Source organism: Protopterus annectens, chromosome 3.part0 (genome assembly GCF_019279795.1).
Source record: "Protopterus annectens isolate FY-2018-M chromosome 3.part0, PAN1.0, whole genome shotgun sequence".
NCBI lineage: Eukaryota > Metazoa > Chordata > Ceratodontiformes > Protopteridae > Protopterus > Protopterus annectens.
In genome coordinates this window covers 1,404,280,401-1,404,307,141 of record NC_056731.1, presented here as the reverse complement: position 1 = coordinate 1,404,307,141, position 26,741 = coordinate 1,404,280,401, and the positions used below count along the sequence as shown (strand labels likewise).

General features: G+C 46.4%; 1 protein-coding gene across 1 annotated transcript in view; it reads right to left on the bottom strand.

Moving 5' to 3' along the window:
• The window catches only part of CHD7 (chromodomain helicase DNA binding protein 7), a 2,781,650-nt gene that overhangs the window by 408,107 nt on the left and 2,346,802 nt on the right, over nucleotides 1–26,741 (bottom strand). Inside the window, exon 24 of the mRNA XM_044065875.1 lies at nucleotides 10,776–10,994. Coding sequence (XP_043921810.1) covers nucleotides 10,776–10,994 — 219 coding nt within the window. The remainder of the gene's footprint in view (nucleotides 1–10,775; nucleotides 10,995–26,741) is intronic.

Sequence of the window (26,741 nt, the reverse complement as noted above, 5' to 3'; positions counted from 1 at the left end):
GCCAACTGTTGACATCAATCATTTTCTGCTTGTACTGTGGTATCATTCTGGGTGACGGTAGGATGCTGCTCAGGGCTAGGGTCATACCCGCCTGGGCTACATAATCAGAGAGCTAGCTCCTCCAGGTCTCTTTTCATGTAGTCCAGGGAGGTATGTCTCAGGTCATTTACATCCACATGTACGACGACAGAGTCATATTTGTACCGGTTGTTGAGGGACCTGAGTGCGTGCATTATGTGGTGGATCCTAGCGCCTGACAGGCAGCTGACTGTTACTTTCTCCTTATTCAACCTAGTGAGTGGGACATCAGTGTGCCTCACTATCGAATTTCTTGCAAGTGTAAAGAGTAGGGAGATTTTAAACATTCCCTACGGAGTACTTCATCAGAAATATCAGGGGAACAAATGGCTGTAACTAAGGAAAAAGATTCTTCTGAGCTAGGACACAGGACTTGAAATGTCTAGACATAATAAATCCTTATTTAGTTTGATTCTGTTGGTTGCCATAAAAACAATTACTAGAAAATGAAATTCAACATGTAAACCAATTGTATTTGAAGTACTGAATATTGCCAAAGATAAAGAAATGCAATAGGGACATTTACATAAAGGAAGAAACTACGTAGAAATGGGCAGACACGGTGGCGCAGTGGTTAGCATTGCCACCTCACAGCAAGAGGTTCTCCAGTTCGGTCCTTGGCTGGGGTGCCTTCTGTGTGGAGTCTGCATGTCCTCCCTGTGATCACGTGGGTTTCCTCCGGGTGCTCCGGTTTCCTCCCACATCCCAAAGACATGTTGTAGGTAGATTGGACACACTAAATTGGCCCTAGGTGAGTGTGCGCGTGTGTGTGCCTTCTGTGGAAGGCTGGGTGCCGGGCTGGCAACTCAACACCGTAAAACTCCACTGCCAATCATGAGTGGACAGGTGATCCACTGTGGCGATCCCTAACTGGGAAAAGCTGAAAGAAGAAGAAACTACATAGAAATAAATGGAATTTCTAAGAATATATGCAGATTAAGGTTCAGGAGAAGGAGTGGGATTTAACGGAAGGCAAGAACTGAGCAACTTATGAAATGCTGGACTGAATGCCATCTATTATTCGAGAGAGAGAACATGTAATGTATAACGTATTAAAAAATAAGAAGTTATGTACTCACCATAACGTTCCATCTGAGTAGTTATCTTCATTCGTCTGCAACCTTTAGGATATGGATCCGAGCCGGCAACTTCTATCACAGCATAGATCCGAGCTCCTAGCTCCTCCCCTTACCCATAATCCCCTGCCTACCCTGACTGACCTCAGATCAAGTTTGCCCCATAGCACAGCTGATAAAAGTGTCCCAAAGGGAACAGATGCTAAGAACCTCAAGAACGATCATTTTGGTCAGGGGGAAGGAAGGGGGGGATGGTTGTAAACAAATGAAGATACCTACTCAGATGGAACGTTATGATGAGTACATAACTTCTTAATCTGAAGTAGGGACTTCATTTGTCAGCAACCTTTGAGACAGAGTCCCCAGCTACCTAAATCTTGGGTGGCCTTCATGGTAGGATATTCCGGAGCACCGCAGAGCCAAAGGACACCCTGCCTCGGGAGACATCTATTTTATAGTGGCTGATAAAGGTGTGAGATGAAGCCCCATCCAGTGGAACCCTACCTTGAAAGGCCGCCGATGTAGCAACGGCCCTAGTAGAATGAGCATGGACTCCTTGAGGTGCAGGCCTTCCCGAGCTCTGATATGCTAAGAGAATACAACTCGAGATCCATCGAGAGAGAAAACTTTTGAAACTGGCTTTCCGAAATTACTTTTGGCAAAGGAGATAAACAACTGATCGGATTGCCTATGATCAGCAATTCTATGAAAATAAAAACGTAGTTGTCTGTGTACATCTAATGAATGCAGCTTGTACTCTCCTCTGTTTTGAAAGTTGGGGAAAAACACTGGGAGATTGATAGATTGATTAATGTTCGCTTCTGAAGATACCTTGGGTAGGAAGGACGGATTGATCCCGAGGTGAACCTTATCAGGGTGAAAGACCAAATATGGTGGTTTGACACAAAGAGCTTGCAATTCCGATACTCTTTTGGCTGAGGTTATGGCCACCAAAAAAGCTGTCTTCCAAGAGAGAAATTTGAGATCAACCATGGCCGCTGGTTCGAAAGGGGGACCAGTCAAGGCCTGTAAGACTAGGGATAAATCCCATGGAGGTACCACCTCTTTGACTGGAGGCCTAAGGAGGAAGGTCTTACACAGTTTGGAAGTGATAAGAGGGCCAGACTCTTGCCCCACGTGATAGTATGAGATTGCTGCAAGTTGTACCTTGACTGTGGAAGAACTAGCCCCCTGGTGAAAGAGAGAGGTTAGAAAGTCTAGAACTGACGCTATCGGGGCTGTAAAAGGGTCTAAACGACTGTGTTCTGCCCAAATGGTAAAACGTTTCCACTTACTCCGATAAACCCTCCTGGTGGAAGGCTTGTGAGCTGCTACAAGAATGGCTTTGACAGGTGATGAGATCCCGGGAGTCCTTATGAGGAGTGGAACTGGAGCAACCAAGCCATCAGCTTGAGGTTGACCAGGTTCGGAGTCGGAAGATCGAGAGGGTGAGAAATGAGATCCGGGAGGGGATCCAGAATCCATGGTGGATACACTAGGTGAGACCATAGGTAAGGGAACCATATCTGACGAGGCCAGAATGGGGCAATGAGGATCATCTTGCTCCCCAACTGCCTGGCTTTCTGCAATAATTTCAACATCAGGGGAAGGGGAGGGTAGGCATAAAGCAGACCGGGAGGCCAAGCATGAACTAGACAGTCTCTCGGGGACTCCCCCGGAGGGGGGATCAGAGCGAAGTAATCGTTGCATTTGGTGTTTGAAGGAGAGGCAAAAAGATCGCAACAAGGTTGCCCCCATCGGGCAAATACTTGCTCTGCAACTCGAGGGTTGAGAGACCATTCGTAAGGAGTCAGGATAGTACGACTGAGCCTGTCCGCTAGAATGTTGGAACATCCCGGAATGTGCGTTGCTATGAGAAAGCGGTTGGTGGAAATCGCCCATTCCCACACTCTCATGGCCTCGCGGCAAAGGGGGTAAGACCTGGTTCCCCCCTGTTTGTTGATGTACCAGACGACTGACATGTTGTCTGTCTGTACTGCAATAGTCCCTACCGGGAGAGGGCTGTGTAGTGCCTGCAACGTCAAAAGCACCGCCCTCATCTCTCGGACATTGATATGCAAAGAGGTCTCTACGTCGTTCCACGTGCCTTGGACTGTTCTGCCTGAAAAATGCCCCCCCCCAGGCGAGAAGCGTCCGTGATCACTGTGTCGACTGGCAGTGGTAGTGAGAAGGGATGTCCCGTGTGGAGATTGGGGGACTGGAGCCACCACACGAGCGACCTTCTGCAAACCTTGCTTAAGGAAATGGGATGAGACAGGGGGTTGCGAGACAGGGACCATTGTACCTGGAGGGTCCACTGAAGGACCCTCATGTTCAACCGGGCCAATGGCAGCAGAGGGATTGCAGCTGCCATAGATCCTAAGGCCCTCGGGACCAATTCCGCCGAAGGAGTCTGCAGTTGAAGGATGGCCTGCACGTGCAACATCAGGTTCCGAAGCCAATCTGGAGTCAAGAACCCAAGCATCTGTCTGAAATCCAGTCTTGCCCCTATAAAATTCAACACCTGTGTAGGGATCAGAGAGGATTTGGTCATGTTGATGGTTAATCCTAATAGCGGAGCCAGACTGAGGAAATAATCCCTGCATGAACAAAGTACATGCCTTGTTGGGGCTGTAAGGAGCCAATCGTCCAGGTATGGAAAGACCTGAATTCCCTGGAGTCTCAGGTGGGCCGCTATTATCGCTAGGACTTTGGTGAACACCCTGGGGGCTGAGGTAAGGCCGAAGGGGAGGGCCCTGAATTGAAAGTGACTGGCTCCTAGCCGGAAGCGGAGAAACCTCCTGGAACACCTGTCCACTAGAATGTGATAGTACGCATCCTTGAGGTCTATGGAGCACATCCAGTCGTCCTCCTGCAATAAGAGGAGGATGGATTGCAATGTGACCATTCGGAGCTTTTCTTTGTGTACCGCCAGGTTTAGGAGAGAGAGGTCGAGGATGGACCTCAAGTCCCCCGTCTTTTTTGGCACCAGAAAGAACCTGGAGTAAAACCCTGATCCGATTTGATCTGGGGGGACGGGCCGGATGGCTCTTTCTTGCAGAAGCTGCTGAATTTCTGCAGCAGCCACCTCCCTCTGACTGGGTGGTATGTCGGGAAGGCCTCTGATTCTGGGGGTTACGATAAAGGGATTTGGGTAACCTCTGGATATAATGCGAAGCACCCAGCGATCCATTGTTATGGACTCCCACATTGCTAGGTGCCTCGAAAAACACCCCCCCGACTGCCTCCAGAGTGGAGCAGTCGGGTAACCCCTCAGGGGTTCTGAGTGGGCCTCTCAGAGAACGGTTCTCTGGACCCAAAATTCCTGGGACCCCCTCTGCCTCTGGGGCGGCGTCCTCCCTGTCCTCCTCTGCCACGAGAGGACTGGTTGTCCTGAGCAGACTGGGATTGATGCGATTTTCGGAACCACATCTTCTTCTGACCCTTTTGGTTCTTGGAAAAGGACCTCTGGGGCGCAGAGAAGCGGACACAGACGGCAGACAAAGTCTTCTCATCTTTCTTGCTCTGGACAAGAGTGTCGCGAACGGTTTTGCCGAACAGTGCAGAACCATCAAAAGGGGCATTCGCGAATGACTCCTTAAAGGGTTCCGAGAAGTCACAGTGACGGAGCCAGGCCTGTCTCCTCATGACAAGCCCGACTCTGCCTGCTCTAGCGGTTCCCTCCGTAGCATGAGACAACAGCCACATAGAGGTGTTAGAAATAGAGCGGAGGGTGGCCATTCTGGAGGAATACAGATCCTTGTCTCCCTCCGACATGGACCCTGGGGGGGAAGCAGCGTATTCCTTAATTAGATCCCGCTGCATCCAAATAACGTGTGCCATGTAGTTCAAGGCCCTCATAGAGAAGGTCGCTGAACTGAAGGCCCGCTTCCCAAGACAGTCCATCGCACGTGACTCCTTGCTCGGAGGATGAACTGTGGGGCTCTCCTGAGCCAACTCTTTCTTGGTGGCTGCAGCCACCAACATGGCATCCACAGGGGGACCTCTGCTCCAGTGTGATCTCTCTGCAGGGGGGCTCAAAATTTTGTCCGGGCGCTTGGGGATTGGCTCTATGGTGTCCGGTTCCTTCCAAGCCCTAGTGGATATGAGATCCACCAAGGGGTCGGGTGGAAGGGACACCCAAGAGGTAGATGGTCCTGCCTCAAGGAATACGGACTCATCAGAGGAAGCCATAGGGGCAGACCCCCCCCCCCCCGATTTTGCGCATTTCCATGATGTCTCCGAAGGAGACATCCTCGGGGGGGTGACCTAGGGGAGCCTTCCTCTTCATCCAAGTCCGTATCTTCGGTGAGACTCTCAGGGGAGTCTATGTGCCTCCTCTTGCACTTTGCCTTGTGAGGAACCTCCTCGGGGGGGCTGTCCGAGGAGCCCTCACGGGCTGTATCTTGTTCCACTGGAACTCCTAGAGACGCTGAGGCAGGCTGCCCCGAGGGCCGGATGAGTGGAGCCAGGACCAGATAAGAAGTGCGGGAGGGAGCCGAAGCCAGGACCGGAGGCCTGGAAGCACTCGATAGTGCCCTCTCCACCGCAGCGAAAGCCGAGGGGGAGCCGCTCTCTGACGGATCCGAGACTCGACTCCCACTCGGATCCGAAGCGGGGATCGGACCCGGCGCCGAGAACGTCGGATCCGAGGGACCATGTGCTCCGACCAGGACGGAGCCGAAAGCACACCGAATCCCTCGGATCTGAAGCTCGGCCCACGGCTCAGAGAGGTCGGATCCGACAAACTCGAGGGAGCCGGAGCCAATGTGCCCAGCACGGTCGGCTCCGACCCACCCCCGGATCCAACGTGGCTCGGCTCCGAGTGTTCCGAACCGGGAAGGCGGGTCGGAGAAGGAGCAATAGGGGCGAAAAAGGTGAGCCCCAGGGGAAGGCAAGAGCACTCCCATCTGCATCTAGGCCTGGATGAATCTCATCATCATCCGGTCCATGTCCGCATCTGACATGCTAAAGGTGGACCTCGAAGAGGCCACCGAGGCCGACCTGGAGTGCCGCCTCGATGACCTCGACGGGGACCGGGTCACCTCCTCCTCGGGTCCCGGGGAGAAACAAGGGGATCGGATCCAAGGAGGAGGAGACTGAGAAGACCTGGACGGAGAAGCCCTCTTGGCGGGCGGGGCCGATGAGTCCTCGTCCCGCCGCTTAAGGTGCTTCTCCCTCCGCTTCTCTTTCCTGGACTCCCTATCCTCCGGAGCAGAAGCGAGAGGTTGAGTCCCGGTCGGAGGAAGGGAGGCAGGAGTGACCGTTACCGGGGGGGGTAGCGGCCACCAAAGTACTGGAGGCCGAACCAGAGTCTGGGGGTAAAAGGCCCACCAGAACCAGCTTCGACCTCCGATCCTTAAGTGCCCTGGGGTTGAACGCCGCGCAAATCGTGCAACCCGGAGAGAGGTGTTCAAGCCCAAGGCACCTAACGCACCGAGTGTGGACATCAGCTGGTGAAAGCTTGTGACCACACTCAATGCATTTAGAAAAAATGGCTTTAGGGGCCTCCGACATAACTAAAGTAAAGCACACTCACTAGGCCCCTACACTCAAGACACACACACACACACACACACACACACACACACACACACACACACACACACACACACACACACACACACACACGCTACGACCAGCAGGGAAGGAAAAATTAAAATTAAAATTTAAGCTAAGTAAGCTAAAAATAAGAAGTTTTAGTGCGTTAAGGGTAAACCTAACACGCACACACAACCACTCAATCAGAGGAGAAGAAAAAAACTTTTTTTCTCACAAAATCGCCAAGAGCTCTGGAATCTAGCTGTTGCTTGAAGAGCGGCAAACTAGATCTGAGGTCAGTCAGGGTAGGCAGGGGATTATGGGTAAGGGGAGGAGCTAGGAGCTCGGATCTATGCTGTGATAGAAGTTACGGGCTCAGATCCGAGATCGGATCCGTATCCCAAAGGTTGCTGACAAATTAAGTCCCTACTTCAGATCAATTGTTAACCTATCTCCTTGCAGGAACACCACCTATTCCCCACACAACATGGCTTCTGGTCTTCTCATAGTACTAACACTGCACTTCTAACCTGTACAGACACCATCACAGTTAAGCTATACAATAGCAGATTAGTCTCCTCATTTCTAGACTTGTCTACAGCCTTCGACACAGTTTGTGACAGCAAACATCTACTTCAAATGTCCTCATTAGGTCTCTCTCAACCCACCCTTCTATGGTTCAAAAGTTACCTATCCAACAGGCACCAGTAAGTAAAATGGCACTTCACCCTCTCTCCATTGCTCCCAGTCAACACAGATGTATTCCAAGGCTCTAGCCTTGGTCCCTTCCTCTAACATTCTTACCAACACCCTCCACACAGCAGGCCTCCCTAACGCACATGACTCACTCATTTGCACATCTGACAACATGGCATGCCTCAAAAATTTACTCAGGAAGCTTCAACAGCTACTGAAATATAGCTTTGTAACACAACTGATGTTCAACCCTAAAAAAACTAAACTAATACTTTTCTTGCCAAATCCCTTTCTCATTAAAAATACAAAATTTAAATTCTTCTCTTTTGATAATACAAGCACCAAAGCCACTTCTTATAGCAAATTATTACAGATAACAGTGGATGATGACCTTGAATTTGACATGCATATACAAAACTGCACAAGACAAATCCATCAAAGACTAGGAATGCTTTACAAAGCCAAAAACTTTCTCACCAGTGCAAGTAAAACTACACTTGCCCCTACTTAACTTCTCGCCAAACTTTTTTATGGCACTCCCTTCCATACTAATCTCCAGGCATCACAAAAATCAAAACGTGAACAATGCTATAACAAAGTTGCTTAATTTGTAGCAAATACCCCTTTCAAAACACAACACTGTAGAGCACCAAATTGATTAGAACTACCCCATTGACTCATATACACACAATTTCTTACTGGTTTTACTACTGAAACCTCAAAACTGCATACATTGACTGGTCACATGGTCGACCCGAAATCTTGAATCTGGAATGGCGAAAATGCAGCCAGGTCAAAACTGAATGCATCGACACCCGTAGTTCAATGTATTTGACATAGCAGGAGGTGACGTCAGTCACACATGCTATGCAGCTTACCATACCATGACATTCCACAGTCAACTGTATGTGTATTTTACTATTTTGCAGGCACCCGCCATGAGGGGGGGGCCTGTGCCCCCCCCCCCGTGAATTATACATACCAACTCGCACTACAGTGAAGAAATGGGTTAATTCCCTGTTCCTCTCTGAACTGCGATCTCCGTCCACAATGCTGAACTCAGATTAACTACCCATTCGCTGTAGTGTTGTCGATGTTTCTTGAGTTGGCATTCTGCCCATTTGAAAACTGCCTTTCGACCACATGCCGGTCGACAGCAGTCACTTTGCAGGTTCAATAGTAAACCCTTCTTACCACCTATAACATTATCTAACATCCATCTGCTTGTCCAGCACTAAACATTCTATGCAACGATGTTCCCAGTCAGTCATTATGATCCAATGGCCAAAAACTCATCTATCCACATGCTTATCAAAACTGCTGGGGCACGGTCTATACTTGTACAATGTTGCTTAAGTCCTGGAACTCCTTAGCTGCATCCATCAGCTCAATACTCTCCCATCCTTCAAAACAATTCTGAAAGACTTCCTAGCCTAAAGCTGACTCTGCTCTTGCTCAGCACCAGGATAAACTATATTCCTAAATGCAAACTTGTACCTCCTCTTACATTTCCTTAATCGCCCTTCTTCACTCACTTCTTAACTTCTATCAATTTCTTTCTCCTGGCTTTCTTTCTAAACATATCATAAGCTTGCTTTTTCTTACTTCATAATGCAAGTCCTGTTTGTTTTATACTAACTGTTCTGTGTATAAATATCGTATAAAACATTGCATGTAAATGTTTTTTTGCATTTTTGAAGATTCTAAAATTGAAAAAAAAAAAAAAGAAAACAGGTCTCTAATTACACAGTTTTGTGTGTCTGATGAAGTTCCTTTTCAACTGGAACGAAAGCGCTCAAAACGTTTTTTAAAGACTGCTGTATTCCAGTATGGCTTTTTTTTTTGAGTTTAACAAATAAGCTGATCGTGTTTTTTGGGGGTATTTTGGAAGATTCTAAAATTATTTCTCTTAAAATGTTTTGTAATACTTTGGAGCTTTTCTTCACAAGCCTCCACTGAAAATGGGCTCTTACCCAGTCAGACTTTCCCAACAAATGTCAATAAATAGAGAATGAAGAAAAACTCATCCCTATTGTATAGCCACATTCAAGATTACATGGTTTGTTTGTACTGCTGATACATTTTCAATGTACAAGTGATCAAATTCATTCAACTCCACAAGTCTGCCAAATCCATCACTCCTTACTGCCCATCCTTCCTGCAATCAAGCTTATCTAACTACACATTTAATAGCTTTAGCACCATTTTTTTTTCATTTCATAACTGGGAAAGTCAGACTGAGCCAATGACCCATTTTCAGCAGAGGCTCGGGAGAAAAGCTCGACAACACAATTCAAAAACATTTAAGCAGTTGAGTAATTATATGCAAGAGGAGGAAAGCCTGCAACAGATTAAATATTTTACAATAGTTGGCAAGTAATTGCATACAAGTGGAGAAAAGCCCACAACAAATAAAACATTTTAAAATAGACAGGGGTGTAACCTTATATATTAGTGGATAAGAGCTCCCACAGCAAACTGAAATTCATTTAAAGAATATTGCTTGGAAAAGTTGTGATCAGGAATACAACATGCACTGCATGTAGCAAGACACTTTTAAGTGGACAGCCTATGTCGCGTAAACACACACACACACATATATATATATATATATATATATACACACATATATATGTGTGTGCGTGTGTGTGTATTCAAAATATTAACTATTTCTAATAATATAAAAAGGTGCAATAAGAATATTCTGATGCCAAATAGATCAGTAATAGAATGAGATGAAGAGAAATAATGTACAGGAGAGAAAATTAAGGACATGGAGAGAGGGTTGATTAGTATTAGAGAGATGAGAATGCTATGGAAGGATACTATAAAGAAAATAAACAGTAAGAGTTGGCGGAAGAGTCAAGAAGGGTATGCATTTTGCAGTATGGTGCTTCAACCCAACTACGAACTCTTCAAGTGAAAGTTACCACTGTAAAATTTGAAACACTCATCTTACTAAGACCATCCTATGATCACAAACCAAGCAAACATTTTACCATTCAGACGATGGCTTCTTTCCCATGCTGGAACCTGAGCTAACAAAACACTACATAAAGAATTCAACATATTTAAAAAAAGTGTATGCCTCAAATCAACAAGTAACCTTCTTGAAGATCAAATCATTATGGTGAAACGCACTGTATTGGGACCATCTCATGATCATAAAAACCCAAACTTTTTGCCATTCTAACAATGGTTCCCTATAAATCAAAACTGGACAAAAGCAATCCAAGTTTTCATTTCCAGCAGAACTGACATTTCCTCATTTTCCCCATGCATATACATTAAAGATTTTCTCAAGATTTCAGGCACCATAGATCAGTCTTCAACTAAATCTACACAAGTAGGCTTCTCCAGTTAAACAAAAAAAAGTACACTCACAGCAAAGCAAACTTTGTACCTGAATGATTGAGAAGGGCACGTGTTTGCCCATCTGCAGTGGGCGTGATTAGGTCCCATATGAAACTTTTGATGTTCTCATCACCTCTGTAATGATTAAGGCAGTAGACCAGGATTGCTCGGCAAATGGTTTCTACATCCTGCTCATTCAGCTGACGTTTAAAGCGGCCATGTGACAGAATATCAGTCCATCGACCCCAGCTTTAAAGAAAAAATATAAATGCAAAACATCCCTTGTAGTTAGGCAGACATCTGTAACATTTTTACTTAAAAAAAAAAAAAAAAAATGTATTCCACTGTAAACAAAAACACATTTTACTATGACACACAGCACACAACACTGACAAAGTTTAGATACTGAAAGATTTAAACTGCTGTAATTCCAGTTACAAACAAAAACATACGAACTGGCCTGCAGATACTTCAACCAAACAGTTGGCATACATTTCTTAAAAAAATAAATTTAGTCTAAAGTATTTACTTAAGTTAAAAATCTGAAGGAGGGATACTCTAGCTCCTCTTCAAAGGTGGACTCCAACATACACATATTACTACTGTACTAGCTAACTTACAGTAAATCCTAATTGGCAAGTCTACTGATGGATTTTTCATCTTTTCCATTCCAGTTTGGCTTTTTCCAAAAAGCTTCAGCTCTCAGAAGTGCAAAAATTCTACCCAGCAGGAACATCACCACAAAAGCTGCACTAGCAGACCTCTCATGCAGCTCCATGGCCCACCAGCTCATCTCAACCAATGAGCAAGCAAATCTTATACAAATCAATTAAAAAAAATCTGACACCATACCTACCCAACTTAAATGAAACACTGCAAAGCAGCTAAAGGATGAAGACCCTATACAAGCACTTGAGAAGGCAGGATGCTGTGACCCATCATGGAAGCTCCCCTCAAGACATCAATGGATATGGAAAATGTATTTTCAACCTATTCATCATGAACCATCTTTCTTGGTCAGTCTACCACAAGGCTAAGTCCAAGCATTACAACAGGTGGTAAGAGCAAAAGGGAAGGGTTCAAAACCCTCAGTCCTAATGTACCAAGAAAGCAAATTAAGTTCATCTCATCAAGTCATAATGCAAACAATAATGGAAGCTGAAAGTGTCAACTAATGATTAAGTGGCAATGGCATTAATGTCCTCAGACATTTTGAAGGAAGCGATGGAAGTAGTCACGCCTCTGTGGAATTAGTACCATTGTCCTCATTAAAGATTTTTTTTTTGGGGGGGGGGGAACCACACCTCCACAGTGAGTTCTGCTTCATTGTGCAGAAGCCAGTGTCAAAAGCCTAACTGCAGCAGCAAACATACTTTAAAAGCATTTTTGTAAAGGGGGCTGTATCCCCCTTGCACTCTCAAATCACCAGTATTCCATACAATCTCTGAGGTCACATTAATTCACACGATGGGGAACATGTAATTCTCTTTCTTTCAAGTGTTTGCAACCTCACAGACTGTATAGAGAGACTGAGATCTGGCCACCTAATCTTTGTGTACAGCCAAAAAAGATTCTCTGTAAGCTGGAAACTCCACATCAAACCAGTGGGCTTAAAAGGTGAGAGTGTTACAGGATAAAGTCCTAAGGAGGGGTTCTTCAAAGGAGGACCGAAATGTGAAATTCTTTTAAGGTACTGGTTGAAGAGGAAATGTCGGGCCAATCCTGCACTCCACGAGGTTATGACAAACAGTTGGCACATGCATAACTGAGATCCAAATCATACAGAACATTGAAATATGTCTGGAGCACTGGCAAACTGAAGTAGGAATTAGGACACCTCAAAGCCCAAAATGAGAAACTTTAAAATGAGACACTACATATGTCAAAAGGCCTCCTGGCAGCTTCAATAATCACGGACATACTAGCTGGCAGAAAGCAGCATCAGAAGGTTTAAAACAGCAGCAAGGGCCTGAGATGGAGCTGTGTTCTTGCTCTAATCATTACAGACTTCCTTGGCTTCTTCTGGGATGTTTTTGTTTTACCAAAATAGACCTAAATCTTGAAACTGAATCCTTCTTGGCCACCAAAGGGTGACAAGGCTATTTCTTTTTTGCCTTTTTTCTCCAAGTTTTTCAGGAATGTGCAAAACTAGGGAAAGGGTAAAAAAGTGTACATGGATCTCCTCTACCATAGGGCAGAGGAGAAAACTCACTAAGGCTCTCTTACTTTGCAGCATGGAGAAAGGAAAGTTGTGTAAAATTACCATAACCATAGATGTCCTTCTCTTCCATGCTGCAGTATTCTACTTGTGGGTTTAGCCTTCTTCCTCTCCAGTTTATCCAGCCAGGTTTCCAAAGATTTTCAGTCCCTGTTGGTGCGTTGGACGCCTGATGTGGCTGCTGGAATGTGGGCCATAAAAGTGGCGTCTGCATGCACCAGCCCTCAGAACACAGTAAAAGCCCAAGTCGAACCCAATCCTGTAAGGGCATAGCCTGTCCAATATCACTCCAGAGAGCAAATGTAGTCATAAGAATGGGGAAGGTGGGTGGGAAGGAATACTGCAACATGGAAAAGAAGGTCATCTATGGTTATGGTAAGATTTTACACAACTTTCTTATGTCCTTCTATTCCAATGTTGCAGTATTCTACTAGTGAGTGCAAAAGCTCCCTCAGAACTGGGAGGTGGCCTAGATGAAGTTTACAGGAATCCGTGTAGGATAGCCCTGGCAAACCCTGGCCTGGCTCTGGAAATATGATCCAGTTTGTAGTGTTTGGTGAAGGTGTGGACTGAGGACCAAGTGGCTGCCTCCAGTATGGAGTTGGTGTTTAAACCTTTAAAGAAGACTCCAGAATAAGTCATTGTGCTGGTGGAGTGGGCCTTGACACTGCCCTGTAGGGTCTTACCATGGTGTAGGTAGCAGAAGGAAATGGGCCGGGAGATCAAGGAGACTGTGAAGCAGCTAGGAAGGCATCCTGAAAAGCAGGCAGTAAGGGAGGCACAGCTGAAGGAGATAGGTGTTCCATTTGAAAAAGGTCAAAGTACCTTTTCTTGGATTCTGAAACCTCAGAGGCCTGCCACTTAAAATGTTCCCTCATGAGGGAGACAGTATCCCCAAAGCTGAACTCTCCTGGGGATTCAGAAGAAATAGATTCCTTCTCTTCTGGAGTAATGAATTCCTGGGGGGTTCAATTTTTGTTTCATAGGAAAAGGACTCCTCAGAAGAGGAGTAATCTTCCTCAGACACATGGATTGGTTGAAGGGTGAGAGTAGGGGAAAGTTGCTGTGATTGTAATGCCGGAAAGGCCTTAAAAAGAAGTTATGTTCTTACCATAACGTTCCATGTGGAGTGTTCATCTCGCCTTTGTTCTTACACACTGGTTCGGAGCCGATCCTCGGCTCCAAGTCGGCAGCATAGCAAAGTTCTGCATCTTAGAGAAGCTCGAGACCAGGCTATATCCCACAATCCTCCCTGCCATTACTCAGATCTAGTTTGCAAGCAAACCAGACTAACAATAAACCTGAGGTGCTAAGGCTACATACCGCCACAAAAATTCAGAGACACTATCTCACTGATAAATTAACTAAAGGGTAACGAAATATACCCCATGAGGTAAGAGGCAATATACCCGGAAGAGGTAAAGACATGTGGACCAGACTCTAGTCCTACTCGTTCTTCCAAACATGTGAGGGAGGGAAGGGGGGGAATGTAAGAACAAAGGCGAGATGAACACTCCACATGGAACGTTAAGGTAAGAACATAACTTCTTTATGTGAGAGTGTTCAATCTCGCCGTTTGTTCTTACACACGGGTAGCGTCCCTAGCTCCGTCACCCTGAGTGACTCATGGAAGAACGTTCCTGAGCACAGTGGAACCAAAAGATGTCCTGTCTTTGGAGGCTTTGTCAACTCTATAATGAGCGATGAAAGTATGTGGTTTAGACCACGTGGCTGCTGCACAAATCGTGTCCAAAGGCAGGCGAGCTGCATGAGCCAAGAAAGTGGAAACGGATCTAGTAGAATGGCCCTTAGGTTTGGTGGGCAAGGCCTGATTCGACTTAGAATACACAAAAGCTATACAATCAGTAAGCCATTTAGAAAGCATACATTTTGTAACTGCCATGCCCTTTTTATTGTCTGCAAATGCAACAAAAAGTTGATCTGTTTTTCTGTAATCCTTAGTCTTGTCCAAATAAAATCTTAGCTGTCTGTGGACATCTAACTTGTGCAGCATATATTCCAACTTGCTGGTATGGTTTGTGAAGAAAGTAGGGAGTTCAATGGACTGATTAATATTTATGACAGAACATACCTTAGGAAGGAAAGACGGGTTTGTTCGTAAGGAAACTCTATCTGGGTGGAAAATTAAGTAAGGTGGTTTAATTGATAGTGCTTGCAGCTCTGACACTCTCCGAGCTGAAGTAACCACTACAAGAAAAAGAATCTTCCACGACAAAAACTTCAAAAGGCAAGAAGAGGCTGGTTCGAAGGGTGGCAACATTAGTTGCGACAATAACAAATTTAAATTCCATGGGAATAAAGGGTCTCTGACAGGCGGTCGAAGATGGAAGGAACCTTTCATAAAAGCCTTACAAAGCCTGTGGGACATAATAGAAGAACCGTCCTCACCAACATGGAAGTTGGATATGGCCGCCAACTGTACTCTTAGTGTGGAAGTAGAGGCTCCTTCGTGGAAAAGGATGGATAGAAATTCTAGAACTTTATGTAAAGGAGCAACCAGGAGGTCCAAGTGTTGGCTAGACGCCCAGTACACAAAGCGTTTCCATTTACTCCTGTAGAGTTTTGTAGTGGAAGCCTCATGAGAGGCAACCAAAATGCGTTTAACTGCTGGAGAAAGTAGATCAGACCTGGCTAGGCGGGGAAGTGGAGCAGCCAAGCTGCTAGTTTGAGGGATAGAAGAGACGGGTGAGGAACTCCCGACGAATGTGTCAGTTGATCTGGTACTGGGTCCAGGATCCACGGTTCCTCTGTTTGATGGGCTCGAAGAAAGGGGAACCATATCTGTCGAGGCCAGAATGGGGCTATGAGTATAATTGTCCTTTCCAGGTTCATGGCTTTCTGAAGAAATTTGGGAATCAAGGGGGTAGGTGGAAATGCATATAGGAGACCCAGGGGCCAATCGTGTATCAGCGCGTCCCTGGGGACATCCCCTGGAGGGGGTAGAAGGGCAAAATAGCTTCTGCATTTGGTATTCATTGGGGAGGCGAATAGATCGCAGCAAGGCTGGCCCCATTTGCGGAAAATTCTTTCCACCACCTGTAGTTTGAGGGACCACTCGTGAGGTAACAGGATGGCTCTGCTCAACCTGTCCGCAATGACGTTGGATGACCCCGGGATGTGCGTTGCTATCAGAAAGCGACCCGTGGACTCTGCCCATTGCCAAATTCTCATGGCCTCTCTGCATAATGGGTAAGATCTGGTTCCCCCTTGTTTGTTTATGTACCACACTACAGACATGTTGTCTGTCTGAACTGCTACTGTTCCTAGAGGTAGGAGGGTTTGAAAGTGTTACAACGCCAAGAACACTGCCCTCATTTCAAGAACATTTATGTGCAGGTTGTACTCCATGTTGGACCATTCCCCTTGGACTGTTCTTCCCTGAAAAAGTCCCCCCCACCCTATCAGAGAAGCATCCATGGTTATCGTGGCCGTCGGATTCGGTAGAACAAATGGACGACCCATAGTGAGATCATGACTGAACACCCACCATGAGAGGTCTCTCTTGCAAGAATCTGTTATCAGAATATCGTGCGTTAGGGGTAACTGCTGGAACAACCACTGCGTGAACAGCAGCCATTGGAGGAGTCTCATGTGCAATCTCCCCATAGGAACTGCAATCAGGGACGCTGCCTTGAGTCCCAAAACCTTCAACACCAATTTGGCCGGGGCTTTCCTGCATTGCAGTAGAACTACAACCTGTTTCTTGAGGGATGAAGCCCTTACTTGAGGGAGCTTTACCAGTGTTAAGTGCGTATCTAGGTCTGCTCCGATGAATGAAATATGCTGTGTGGGCAGTAAGGCAGATTTTTCGAAGTTTATGGAAATCCCTAGGTGGGAACAAAGGTTGACTGTATAGTCTCTGGCTTGTATGAGGTGACGCTCGGTGGTGGCGGTGAGGAGCCAGTCGTCCAGATAGGGAAACACCCGGAATCCTAGACATCTCAAGTGAGACGCTACCACTGCCATGCATTTGGTGAATACCCTGGGGGCCGAGGTGAGCCCAAAGGGCAGGGCTCGAAATTGAAAATGACTGGCTCCCAGCCGGAAGCGCAGGTGATCTCTGGACGGTTTGGCCATCTTGATGTGGTAGCACGCGTCCTTGAGATCTATCGAGTACATCCAGTCGTCCTTCTGCAAAAATGGAAGGATCGATTGAAGCGTGACCATCCGGAACTTTTCCTTCTTCACGAAGGTATTGAGATTGCTGAGATCCAAAATGGGTCTCCAGTCCCCTGTCTTTTTTGGAACTAAAAAGAACCTTGAGTAAGTTCCGGATCCTTTTTGGTCCGCCGGGACTGGCTGAATGACTCTTTTTGAGCAGCTTTGAAATTTCTATTGCTGCTGGGCCTCGCAGACGGGGTGGCACATCTGGAAACCTTCTTTGTTGGGGTGGAGTTGACATAAAGGGGATTTTGTATCCTCTGGTTACAATGCTTTTTACCCAGGAGTCAGAGGTGAGAGTTAGCCAAGCCTGTGGGTATAAAGCCAAGCGACCCCCGACTGCCTCCAGAGCACGACAGTCGGGCCCCCATTCAGGAGTGCTGGAAAAGCTTACCAGGGATAGGATCCCTGTCGCCTTGGTTCTGCAGACCCCCTCTGCCGCCGGGGCAACGTCTTCCATGTCTGCCCCCCCCCCTCTGCCTCTGGGGGGGGCACTCTGTGTGGCCTGGAAAGATCCCTGAGTTTTATGGAACCACATTTTTCCGCCTCATTGCCCTTTGGGGTACGGTCTAGATGGAACGGAAAAATGGACTCCGACAGCAGACAGAGTCTTTCCTTCTTGCTCACACCGAGTTAATGTCTCTTTCACTTTGGGCCCAAAAAGAGTGGCACCATCAAAGGGGGCGTTGGCGAAAGAAGACTTGAAGGCTTCCGCAAATGAGCACAGCCGCATCCAGGATTGTCTTCGTAGAGCAATCGCTGAAGCTGCGGCTCTACTCGACCCTTCAGCTGCATACGAGATGAGCCTCAAGGACAAGTTCACTATGGAGGTAAGGGTGTTAAGCTGTGCTGTTACCTTATCTGAAACAGTAGCATCTGTGTTACCCTGGAGGGTATCTCCCAGCTCCTTGATGAGATCCCTCTGTAGACATGTAAAATGTGTCAAATAGTTTAGCGAACGCATGGAAAAAGTCGCTGAACTAAAAACGCGCTTCCCATATCTGTCCATAGTCCTATAATCCTTATTAGGAGGATGAACAGAAGAGGAAGACTCAAGACATCTCCTTTTTAGTGGCTGCAGCCACCACCATAGTGTCAACCGGGACTCCTTTGGTGAGATAAGTCTTGTCCTGGGGAGCGGTAATAAATTTGCTTGGTTTTCGAGGGACCGGTTCCACTGTGTCCGGTGTCTCCCACGCCCTTCGAGCAATCAAATCCATTAACTCATCGAAGGGCGGAGTAACCCAGGAGGTAGAAGGTTGAGCACCAAAAGCCTTCAGCAACACCGACTCGTCCTCAGTGGGGGCTAGGGACTGCCAATCACCCCTCAGTTTTAAAATCTCCAAGATGTCCGCAAATGAGACATCCTCGGAGGGGGATTTTGGGGACCCCTCTGACTCATCCAAGTCAGTGTCAGAAGTTAGAGATTCCTGTGGGGAATCTAAGTGCCTCCTCGTGCACAATCTTTTCCTCGGAACCTCATCGGAGGGGGATTCTGGTGAGGCCTCCGAGGAACAGGGGGCACCCTATGGGGATGGCGGAGACAATCGTGCTCCACGCTTTGGATGTGTCGTGGGAACAGAAGCAGAGAGTGTCTCCTTAGGGGAGGGAGAAGACACCTCCAATGAAGTGGTTGTCTGTGTAGACAAAACCTTCCTCATAAGATCAAAAACCCCTGAACCTCGGGTCAAGGACTCCCCCGGTTCCGAAGAACATGGAAGAATCCCAGACACGGGGCCCATGGGTCTCGAACGCAAGGACGGAGCCGAGCCAATCTGCGCCGAGGCCCCGAGAGGGAGAGTCGGCACCGAAAGGTCGGTACGACTCTCGGTCCCGGAACCAAGGAGAGATCGTCGATTCCGTGACTCACCTATAGGTTCCAATGGAGTCTAGGTCAATGGTGTCGATCGTGCAATGGACAGTTTCGGCACCGAGGACTCCACTATCATCGGCTCATCCTCTTCCGGCTCCGAAGACTGGATGGGTCTCGAAGGAGGACCTGTTGGAGATAAGGGAAGGCCTTCTAGTTTCGACACCAATTGGGAGGAAACTGCAATCAACTTGGAAAGGGCCGTGTTCTCCATAAGTTTCTGCACGACACGATCCACATCAGTATCGGATAACGGTCCGGAAGATAGTACAGTTTTGTACCTACCATAAATGTAGATGTCCGATAGGCATGCATCTGCAGTCCTTACAAATGGGTTGTCCTGTCGTCAGGCAGCCCTTCGGTCGGCCGGATTCCAAAGTCTGGGTCTGGCCTCGGCTGGTGTCGCACTTCACCCGACGTCATAGCTGCAGTTATTCGGGTATAAAGGCATCAGCCGATGCCATTTTCCTCAGTGTTTCTTGCCCCAGATGCCAGGTGCCCTCTAGGAAGGCTAAATTTGGATAAATGCAAATGGTTCCAAATAGTAGAGAGCAAACAAAAAATAAGCATGTATGTACATATATACAAACAAATACACCATAACAGATTCCCCCAGCTAGCTACAAGATGGGCAAATACCCTAGGAGTACCACAGAGGGGAAAGGAGGGTGGGTAATCCTGACTGCAGATGCATGCCTATCGGACATCTACATTTATGGTAGGTACAAAACTGTACTATGTCCTTCAAGGATGCATCTGCAGTCCTTACAAATGGGTAGAATACCATAGCCAAACTGGGGGAGGAGGAGAAATAAGATTATGGTGTAGTTAAAATCCCTTGCAAAACAGCAGTGGCAAAGCCTGCTCGGGATCTGGAGTATAAAGGTAAATTATAATGCTTGGCAAATGTATGCACGGAGCTCCAAGTAGCAGCCTCTAAAATGTCTTTTGTAGCCACTCCTCGTAGAAAAGCTGTGGTAGTGGCTGTAGCCCTTGTAGAGTGAGGCCTGATGTTTTCTGGAGTTTTCTTCCCATGATAGGCGTAACAAAATCTAATGCAATTTCCTATCCACTTAGAGATTGTCTGTTTTGAAATTGCTTTTCCTTCCATTCCTGTTGCATATGCTACCAATAGCTGGTCAGTTTTTCTATTGCCCTTGGTCCTGTCCAGGTAGTAACGTAATTGTCTATGTACATCCAAGGTATGCAACAGTCTTTCTCCCCTGTTCTGTGGGTTGGGGAAGAATGTAGGTAGGTGGATAGCTTGGTTTAAAGATACCCTGGAGACCACCTTTGGCATAAAAGTCGGATTTGTTCTCATGGACACTATCTTGATGGAAGATCAGGAAGGGCTGTACTGCCATTAATGCCTGTAGCTCAGATACCCTTCTTGCTGAAGTGATTGCAAGCAGAAAAGCAGTTTTCCATGATAAGTATTGTAATTCTGCTGTTGCTGCTGGTTCAAAAGGAGGGAGTGTCAACTTTTCTAGCACAAAGTTCAAGTCCCATGCTGGCAATGGTGGCTTCCTAGGTGGTTTTACATTTTTAATTCCTCTCAGAAAAAGTTTTGTTTGTACCTAAATGTAATGTGAATCCATTCCATTGCTGCAGTCCTTACTATTGCATGGTATAGTCCCAGTCGTGGCCCGGTACGAGTATAAGGCTGGCGATGGGTCGGGCGCATTAGACTGACGCCAGTACGCCAGGGTACTAATGCATGCATGACCGCGCCATATCCTCAGTCTTTTCTTGCCCAGATGTCAGAAAGACCCTAAAAGACAAGGCCCAAAATACCGCACCAAAACATGATAACATCTACATTTATGCCTAAATAAGCAGTTGACACAGAGGCTTGCCTCTGAACTGCCTGCAAATCTCCTTAAACAACTACTGGGACACTAAAATCCTTAGTCAAAAATAAGTAATAACTTTGCCTTTTATCATCTAAGTATGCAAAAAGCAAAAAGTTTATTTTGGGGTCTGTAGAAAAAGACTAATCATGACCTTAGAGGTTTTAAAGCCACACTGAAACACCTTATAAATTATGGAAAATCTAATCGTCCTCGTTTTGGGGTCTGCATAAAATCAAAAGGCCCTACTGCCATAAGGGCCTGCAACTCAGACACCCTCTTAGAAATAATAGCCAACAAAGCAGCAAAAGCCATGACTCAAAAGGTTGTAGAGAAAGTTTTCAGGAGCAAAATTGAGATCCCAAGCAGGAGTAGGAGCTTTAATTTGGGGGTCAAGCATCCTTAGGGCCCTCTAAGAAACTGCTTGAAACAAAGGATCTAAAGTATGCAAAATGGGCTCAATCTTGCTGACATTGGTGGGTCACAATCATAGAAACTGAGATTGCTGCAGCGAATCTTAATGGAAGAGGACAGACCCATGTCCACAGCCTCAGTAAGATATTGAAGACAAACACTCTGCGAAGGCAATGAAAAAATCCAAATTCTTTACTTCTGAGAAAATAAATTTTCAGATCATTTAGGAATAGCACTTTCAACATGCTAGGTCTTCTACTTCCATATTGACACTCCAAAAACTTGTTGAGGAAAATGAGACCTGTCAACACCAAACAAAGAATATGCCAGGCTGTCAGATGAAGAAGCTGAAAGCTTGACATGAGCATTCTTGCGCCCTAAGATTGAGACAGATCAAAGGTCAAAATGCAAAAGACTTCTTCAGCTGAAGAGCAGAACTCGTGCTAGTGGGTACCCCTTGGCCAAGAGGCCAAGACCCTTGTGGAAAATCATCTAAGGCCTGTCAGTCTGACCTTTAACAGTACCTAAGAGGTGCAGGGCCCAAGGGGTGGACAGGCATACACATGAAGGTTTGTCCAACTGAAAGACAGAGCATAACAAGCTGTGTGATGAAACCCCTTGGGTGGAAACTGGCAGCTGGTGGTTTGTCCAAGGCAAACAGATCTCATTCTGGAATTCTATGCCACACTGTCAATTTCTGAAATACAGCTGGATCAAAGTTTCCACTCGGAGGGATGGGAGTCTATGTCTGGAGTTCACATCTGCTACTCTTCTGTGCTCCCTGGCAGAAACCTTGCCTTTCCTCGTGGAATTGCAAGCGTGGCTGCATCTCCCATAAAATCCATTGCTTGCCACTGTGAAAGGGGATGAATGTGTTCCCCCTTGTTTGTTGATGTAATCAATGACAGTTGTGTTGTAAGTTACCTTCCCCACCTGCCCTGGAAGAAGCAACTCCTTGAAAAGCCAGTAATCACGAACTGGACCACTAACATCTCAACTGTGTTGAATGTTAGATGCTGTAGTTCCAAAGGCCACTTGTCTTGTATCCTGTTTCCATTTTAGTCTGCTCCCCAAAGCAAAATCCCTGGCATCTGTCGTTAAAATCGGCTGTACTCTGGCCGGGTCACGAAGAGTCCCTTGTTTAGGTCTGGCCCCTGGAGCCCACCACAAAATTTTCTTTGACATTCCTGGGCCACCACATGACGGTGTCTAAATCCTGGGTGTTATGTCATACATTTTGTGAGATTTTCAGCAACTACCACTCATATGCAGTTTGGCATTGGGAAGAACCAAGAATACAAGATGCCATGAACCCTAGTGGCCAGACTGTCTGATGCAGTCAAAGTGATGAGATGAGATAGTTGATGGAAGTAAAGTGATAGACGGGTTGTTTTGTCCGGTCTAAAAGCTGTATCTAGTCTGCTTTATTCGGGTTCACACCCATCTTGCATGCTGTGAGAGGGGTACTAGACTGGACTTTATTTACGTTCTACAGAAGACCCTAGGCTAGGTAGCACTGCTATAACTGCAGAAGATGCTCTAGCTTTGTGTCCTTAGAATGGTAAATCAGGCAGTGGGTGATAGATTTGATAGATTTGAAGCCGAAAGTAAGCTGGGTAAGCTATCACTGGAGCCAGAACCTTTGTGAATACTCTGGGCGCAGTAAATAAGCCAAAGGGCAATACAGAGGGGCAGTAATGAGTCTCAGCTCGAAACCGCGAATGTGCTTCCTGCAACAGCAAAATGGGCACATTGAGTACTTCCTTGAGATAAGTCTAAACATCCAGTGCCCTTTTGACAGGGTAAAAAGCTGTTATCGCGATCAACATCACCCAACAAGATGTCCATGTAGAATGAGAGATAAATCCAAAATTGGTCTCCGTGTGGCTTTCTCCCCTACTACAACATGGTGCGAATAAAATCTAGGCCCTTTCTGAGTACAGGGACACAGCTGAACTGGGCCCCCATTTGGAGTAAGAGGAACTGAGGTGAGCCTCTCTTCTTTGCGGAGGAGGAGCGTCTGTGCCTTTGAAAAGGCATTGTGTTGAAAATAAATCTGTACGTGGTGTGAATGATGTCCTTTACATCTCATCTTGAGTAATTCGTCAATTTCTTTGAAAACATTAGACAGTCCTCCCACTGAAGCTGCCAGAGGAATGCCAGGGCTTAAGAAAAAAGGCTGAATTGGGTCATCTACGAGACGACTGCCCTCACCCCTGTTCTGCCTCACCAGAAGTCTGAGCAGTTCCTCCGCCTAAAAAGAACGCCCACTGCCTAGCCCTCGCCCCTACCACGTCTGAGACTCCCCTAGACTGGGAATCATAACCAGGATAGGCCAATTCCACTAAAAAGCCAATTTGTACCTACAAAACTGGCTTAACAGTTTGCATATCTTTAGCAACTTCTTCCATTTTTCTTTTTCTTTGCTTTACAGGTAGACAAACAACACATCACAACCGAAGGAGCATCCAAAATCCATTAATGTATGCTCAATAATTAACATGCTCTCAGAACAGGCATCTCTACAGGGAACCAGAACTAGAAACAGCCACCCTCGAGGAGACCCTGCACAAAGCACAACCACATTGCCCAAATGCTCAGACACACTGCCCAGACACATAAACCTAAACACTCAAATTCTTTACAATCAATACCCCTTCCGCCCATCCACCCACCTTAGATTTTGTTTGTGGAGAGATAATTTTGATATTTCTGTGAAACTGACAATTCAAACTCTCATGGCTGAAGTGGAAGAAGTATGCACTTTCTTACCCACCTATCCAACGCCCTTGCCTCTTTTTCAGTGGGAACAGGATTTCTAAAGAGGCCTTAACAGCTTTAGGGGCCCTGAGCAAACAGTTTCTCCGCCCGCCCTACTCTTAAACAAATAATACTTATGGGCACCCTATGGTACCTATCAGGTTTAACAGGAGCAGGAGGGGAAGCAAATCAGGGTCAGGGAGCTCAGCAAAACATCTTCCACCATTTAACACAGGAGGTATAAACATCTGCCTGAGCAGAGGATGTGGGAAGACTGGAGGATCCAAGTTGTATTCTGCTGAAATAGCTGATGCATGAATCTTAATGGAAGAATAGGACAGGCCGTTGTGGAAGAGCTCTGCCAAGTATTCCAGGATGTTGGCTATGTTTACCAGTGACACATTTTCTCCTTTTGCAGTACTCCAAATGTGATATCTTTTCCATTTTGCTGAATAATTTTTTCTTGTTGAGGGTCGGCGAGCCTCCAAGATAATGTCTTTAACTCTTTGGGATAAACTTGGGTTATTTGGTCTTATGCAATGTTCCAGGCAGTCAGCTGCAGTGTTTTCAGGTTTGGATGCAGGGTGTTGTAGTTGTTCTGTGTTAACAGTAAGGGAACCAGTGGTAGAGGCCATATTTGTTCCCGAGACATGCTCCTCAGTAATGGGTACCAATGTTGCCTTGGCCAGTCTGGAGCTATCAGGATGATCCTTGGATGGTCTTCTTTGATCTTCAAAAGTACCTTGTGCATCAAAGGAAGTGGTGGGAATGCATATGCTGTCAGGTTTTTCCAACTGAAAGATAGGGAGTCCACTTTCCAAGCAAGTGGGTGGTACGGCCAGAATTTCTTCAGTTGGTGATTGCGTGGGGATGCAAATAAGTCTATTTCTGGTAGTCCCCATTTTCTGGTAATGGTTTTGAATATGTCCGGATGCAGCATCCATTCGTGGGCATCCGTGGTAGTTCTGCTTAGTATGTCTGCTAGTATGTTTTCTTTTCCTGGCACAAAAATTGCTTGTAACTGAATGTTGAGGCTCAGGGCCACATTCCAGAGTTCCATTGCCATCCGGCATAGAGGGTACGAATGTGTGCCTCCCTGTTTGTTGATGTACCACATAACTGTGGTGTTGTCTGTCCTTATCAACAGTTGACCTTGTCGAAGAAATGGTCTGAATGTCTGAATTGCCAGTTTTACTGCCAGCATTTCCTTTTGATTTATGTGTAGGTGCAGCTGGTCTTGAGTCCATAAGCCTTGTATGCACTTGTCCAGCATGTGCGCCCCCCAACCGAGGTCTGAGGCGTCCGTTGTGATGGTCTGGCTTGGTTGAGTGCTGTGGAAGGGCAGTCCTTTGTTTGATTGACAGGCTTGAGCCCACCATTTGAATTCTTGCTTCAGGCATGGGATTACTGGAATTTGGGTTTCTAGGCTGTGCTTGTGCTGAGACCATATATTCCTTAGGTACCACTGTAACTTTCTCATATGCAGTCTGGCATGTGGAACCAAAATTATGCAGGATGCCATGAAACCCAAGGCTTGCAGGACTTTTCTTGCTGTTAGCTGGTTCTGCTTTGTTAATGCCAAGAAGTAGAGAGGGAGTTGCTCCTGTTTTTCTACTGTTAGAAATGCCATTTGTTGTGATGTGTCCAGCTCCTCACCCAAAAAGGTTATCCTTTGGGATGGTATCAGCCTTGACTTTTTTATATTGACTGTGTATCCCAGGGCTTGCAGTAGATAAATGACCCTTTTTAAGTCTTCTGCTATTTTGTTTTTGTTGTCCGCTTGTAACAGGCAGTCGTCCAGGTAAGGGTAGATTTGAATTCCCTGAAGCCTGCAATGAGCAATTACTGATGCCAGGCATTTCGTGAACACTGGGCGCAGTAGATAAGCCAAAGGGCAATGCTGAGAATTGATAATGCTCTGATCCTGCAAGAAATCTGAGGTATCTTCTGCAATTTGGTCGTATGGGGACGTGCAGGTATGCCTCCTTGAGATCTAGAGTTACCAGCCAAGACTCCTTGCCCAACATGGGAAGAAGCTGCTGTAGGGTCAGCATTTTGAATTTTGGGACAATGAGGTATGTCTTTAAAGCGGGCAGGTCAAGAATAGGTCTCCATTGGTTTTCTTTTCTTGGTACCAGGAAGAGCCTGGAGTAAAATCCTTGTCCTTGCTCCATAGATGGTACCTTTTCTACAGCTCTCATCCTTAGTGAGTTATCTGCATTAGAGCTTCTGTTTTTTGATTTGGAGGTAGGTTTGGCATTCCTCTCTTCCTTGGTAGAGTATGGAAGTGAAACCTGTAACCTTGGTCTATTGTCTGCAAAATCCACGTGTCTCCTGTGATGTAATGCCAGTTTACTGAAAATAAGGCTAATTTTCCGCCTAAGGGTGCTTCTAGTTGTTCCCTGGTAGGCGGTGCTAGAGCCAAGTCACTGTGATTGTCCTGTAGTCGTGGTGGTGGCTGTATCTGTGGCTGTACCTCGCTGGTTGTTAGCCTGCCAATTACGTCCCCTGTAGGCACCTCTGGATTGACCCCTGCCTCTTGAGCGCCTATTCCTGCCTCTCTGAGCTTTGGAGGTGTCTGGAAAGGACCAATTATTGGAGAGCCAATTCCTGCTAAACCTTGGAGGTTGGACCTGTAAGAAATCTTTGACTGTCTGGACAGATTTTGCCTTCTCTTCCATCTTCTTCAGCACCTGTTGTGC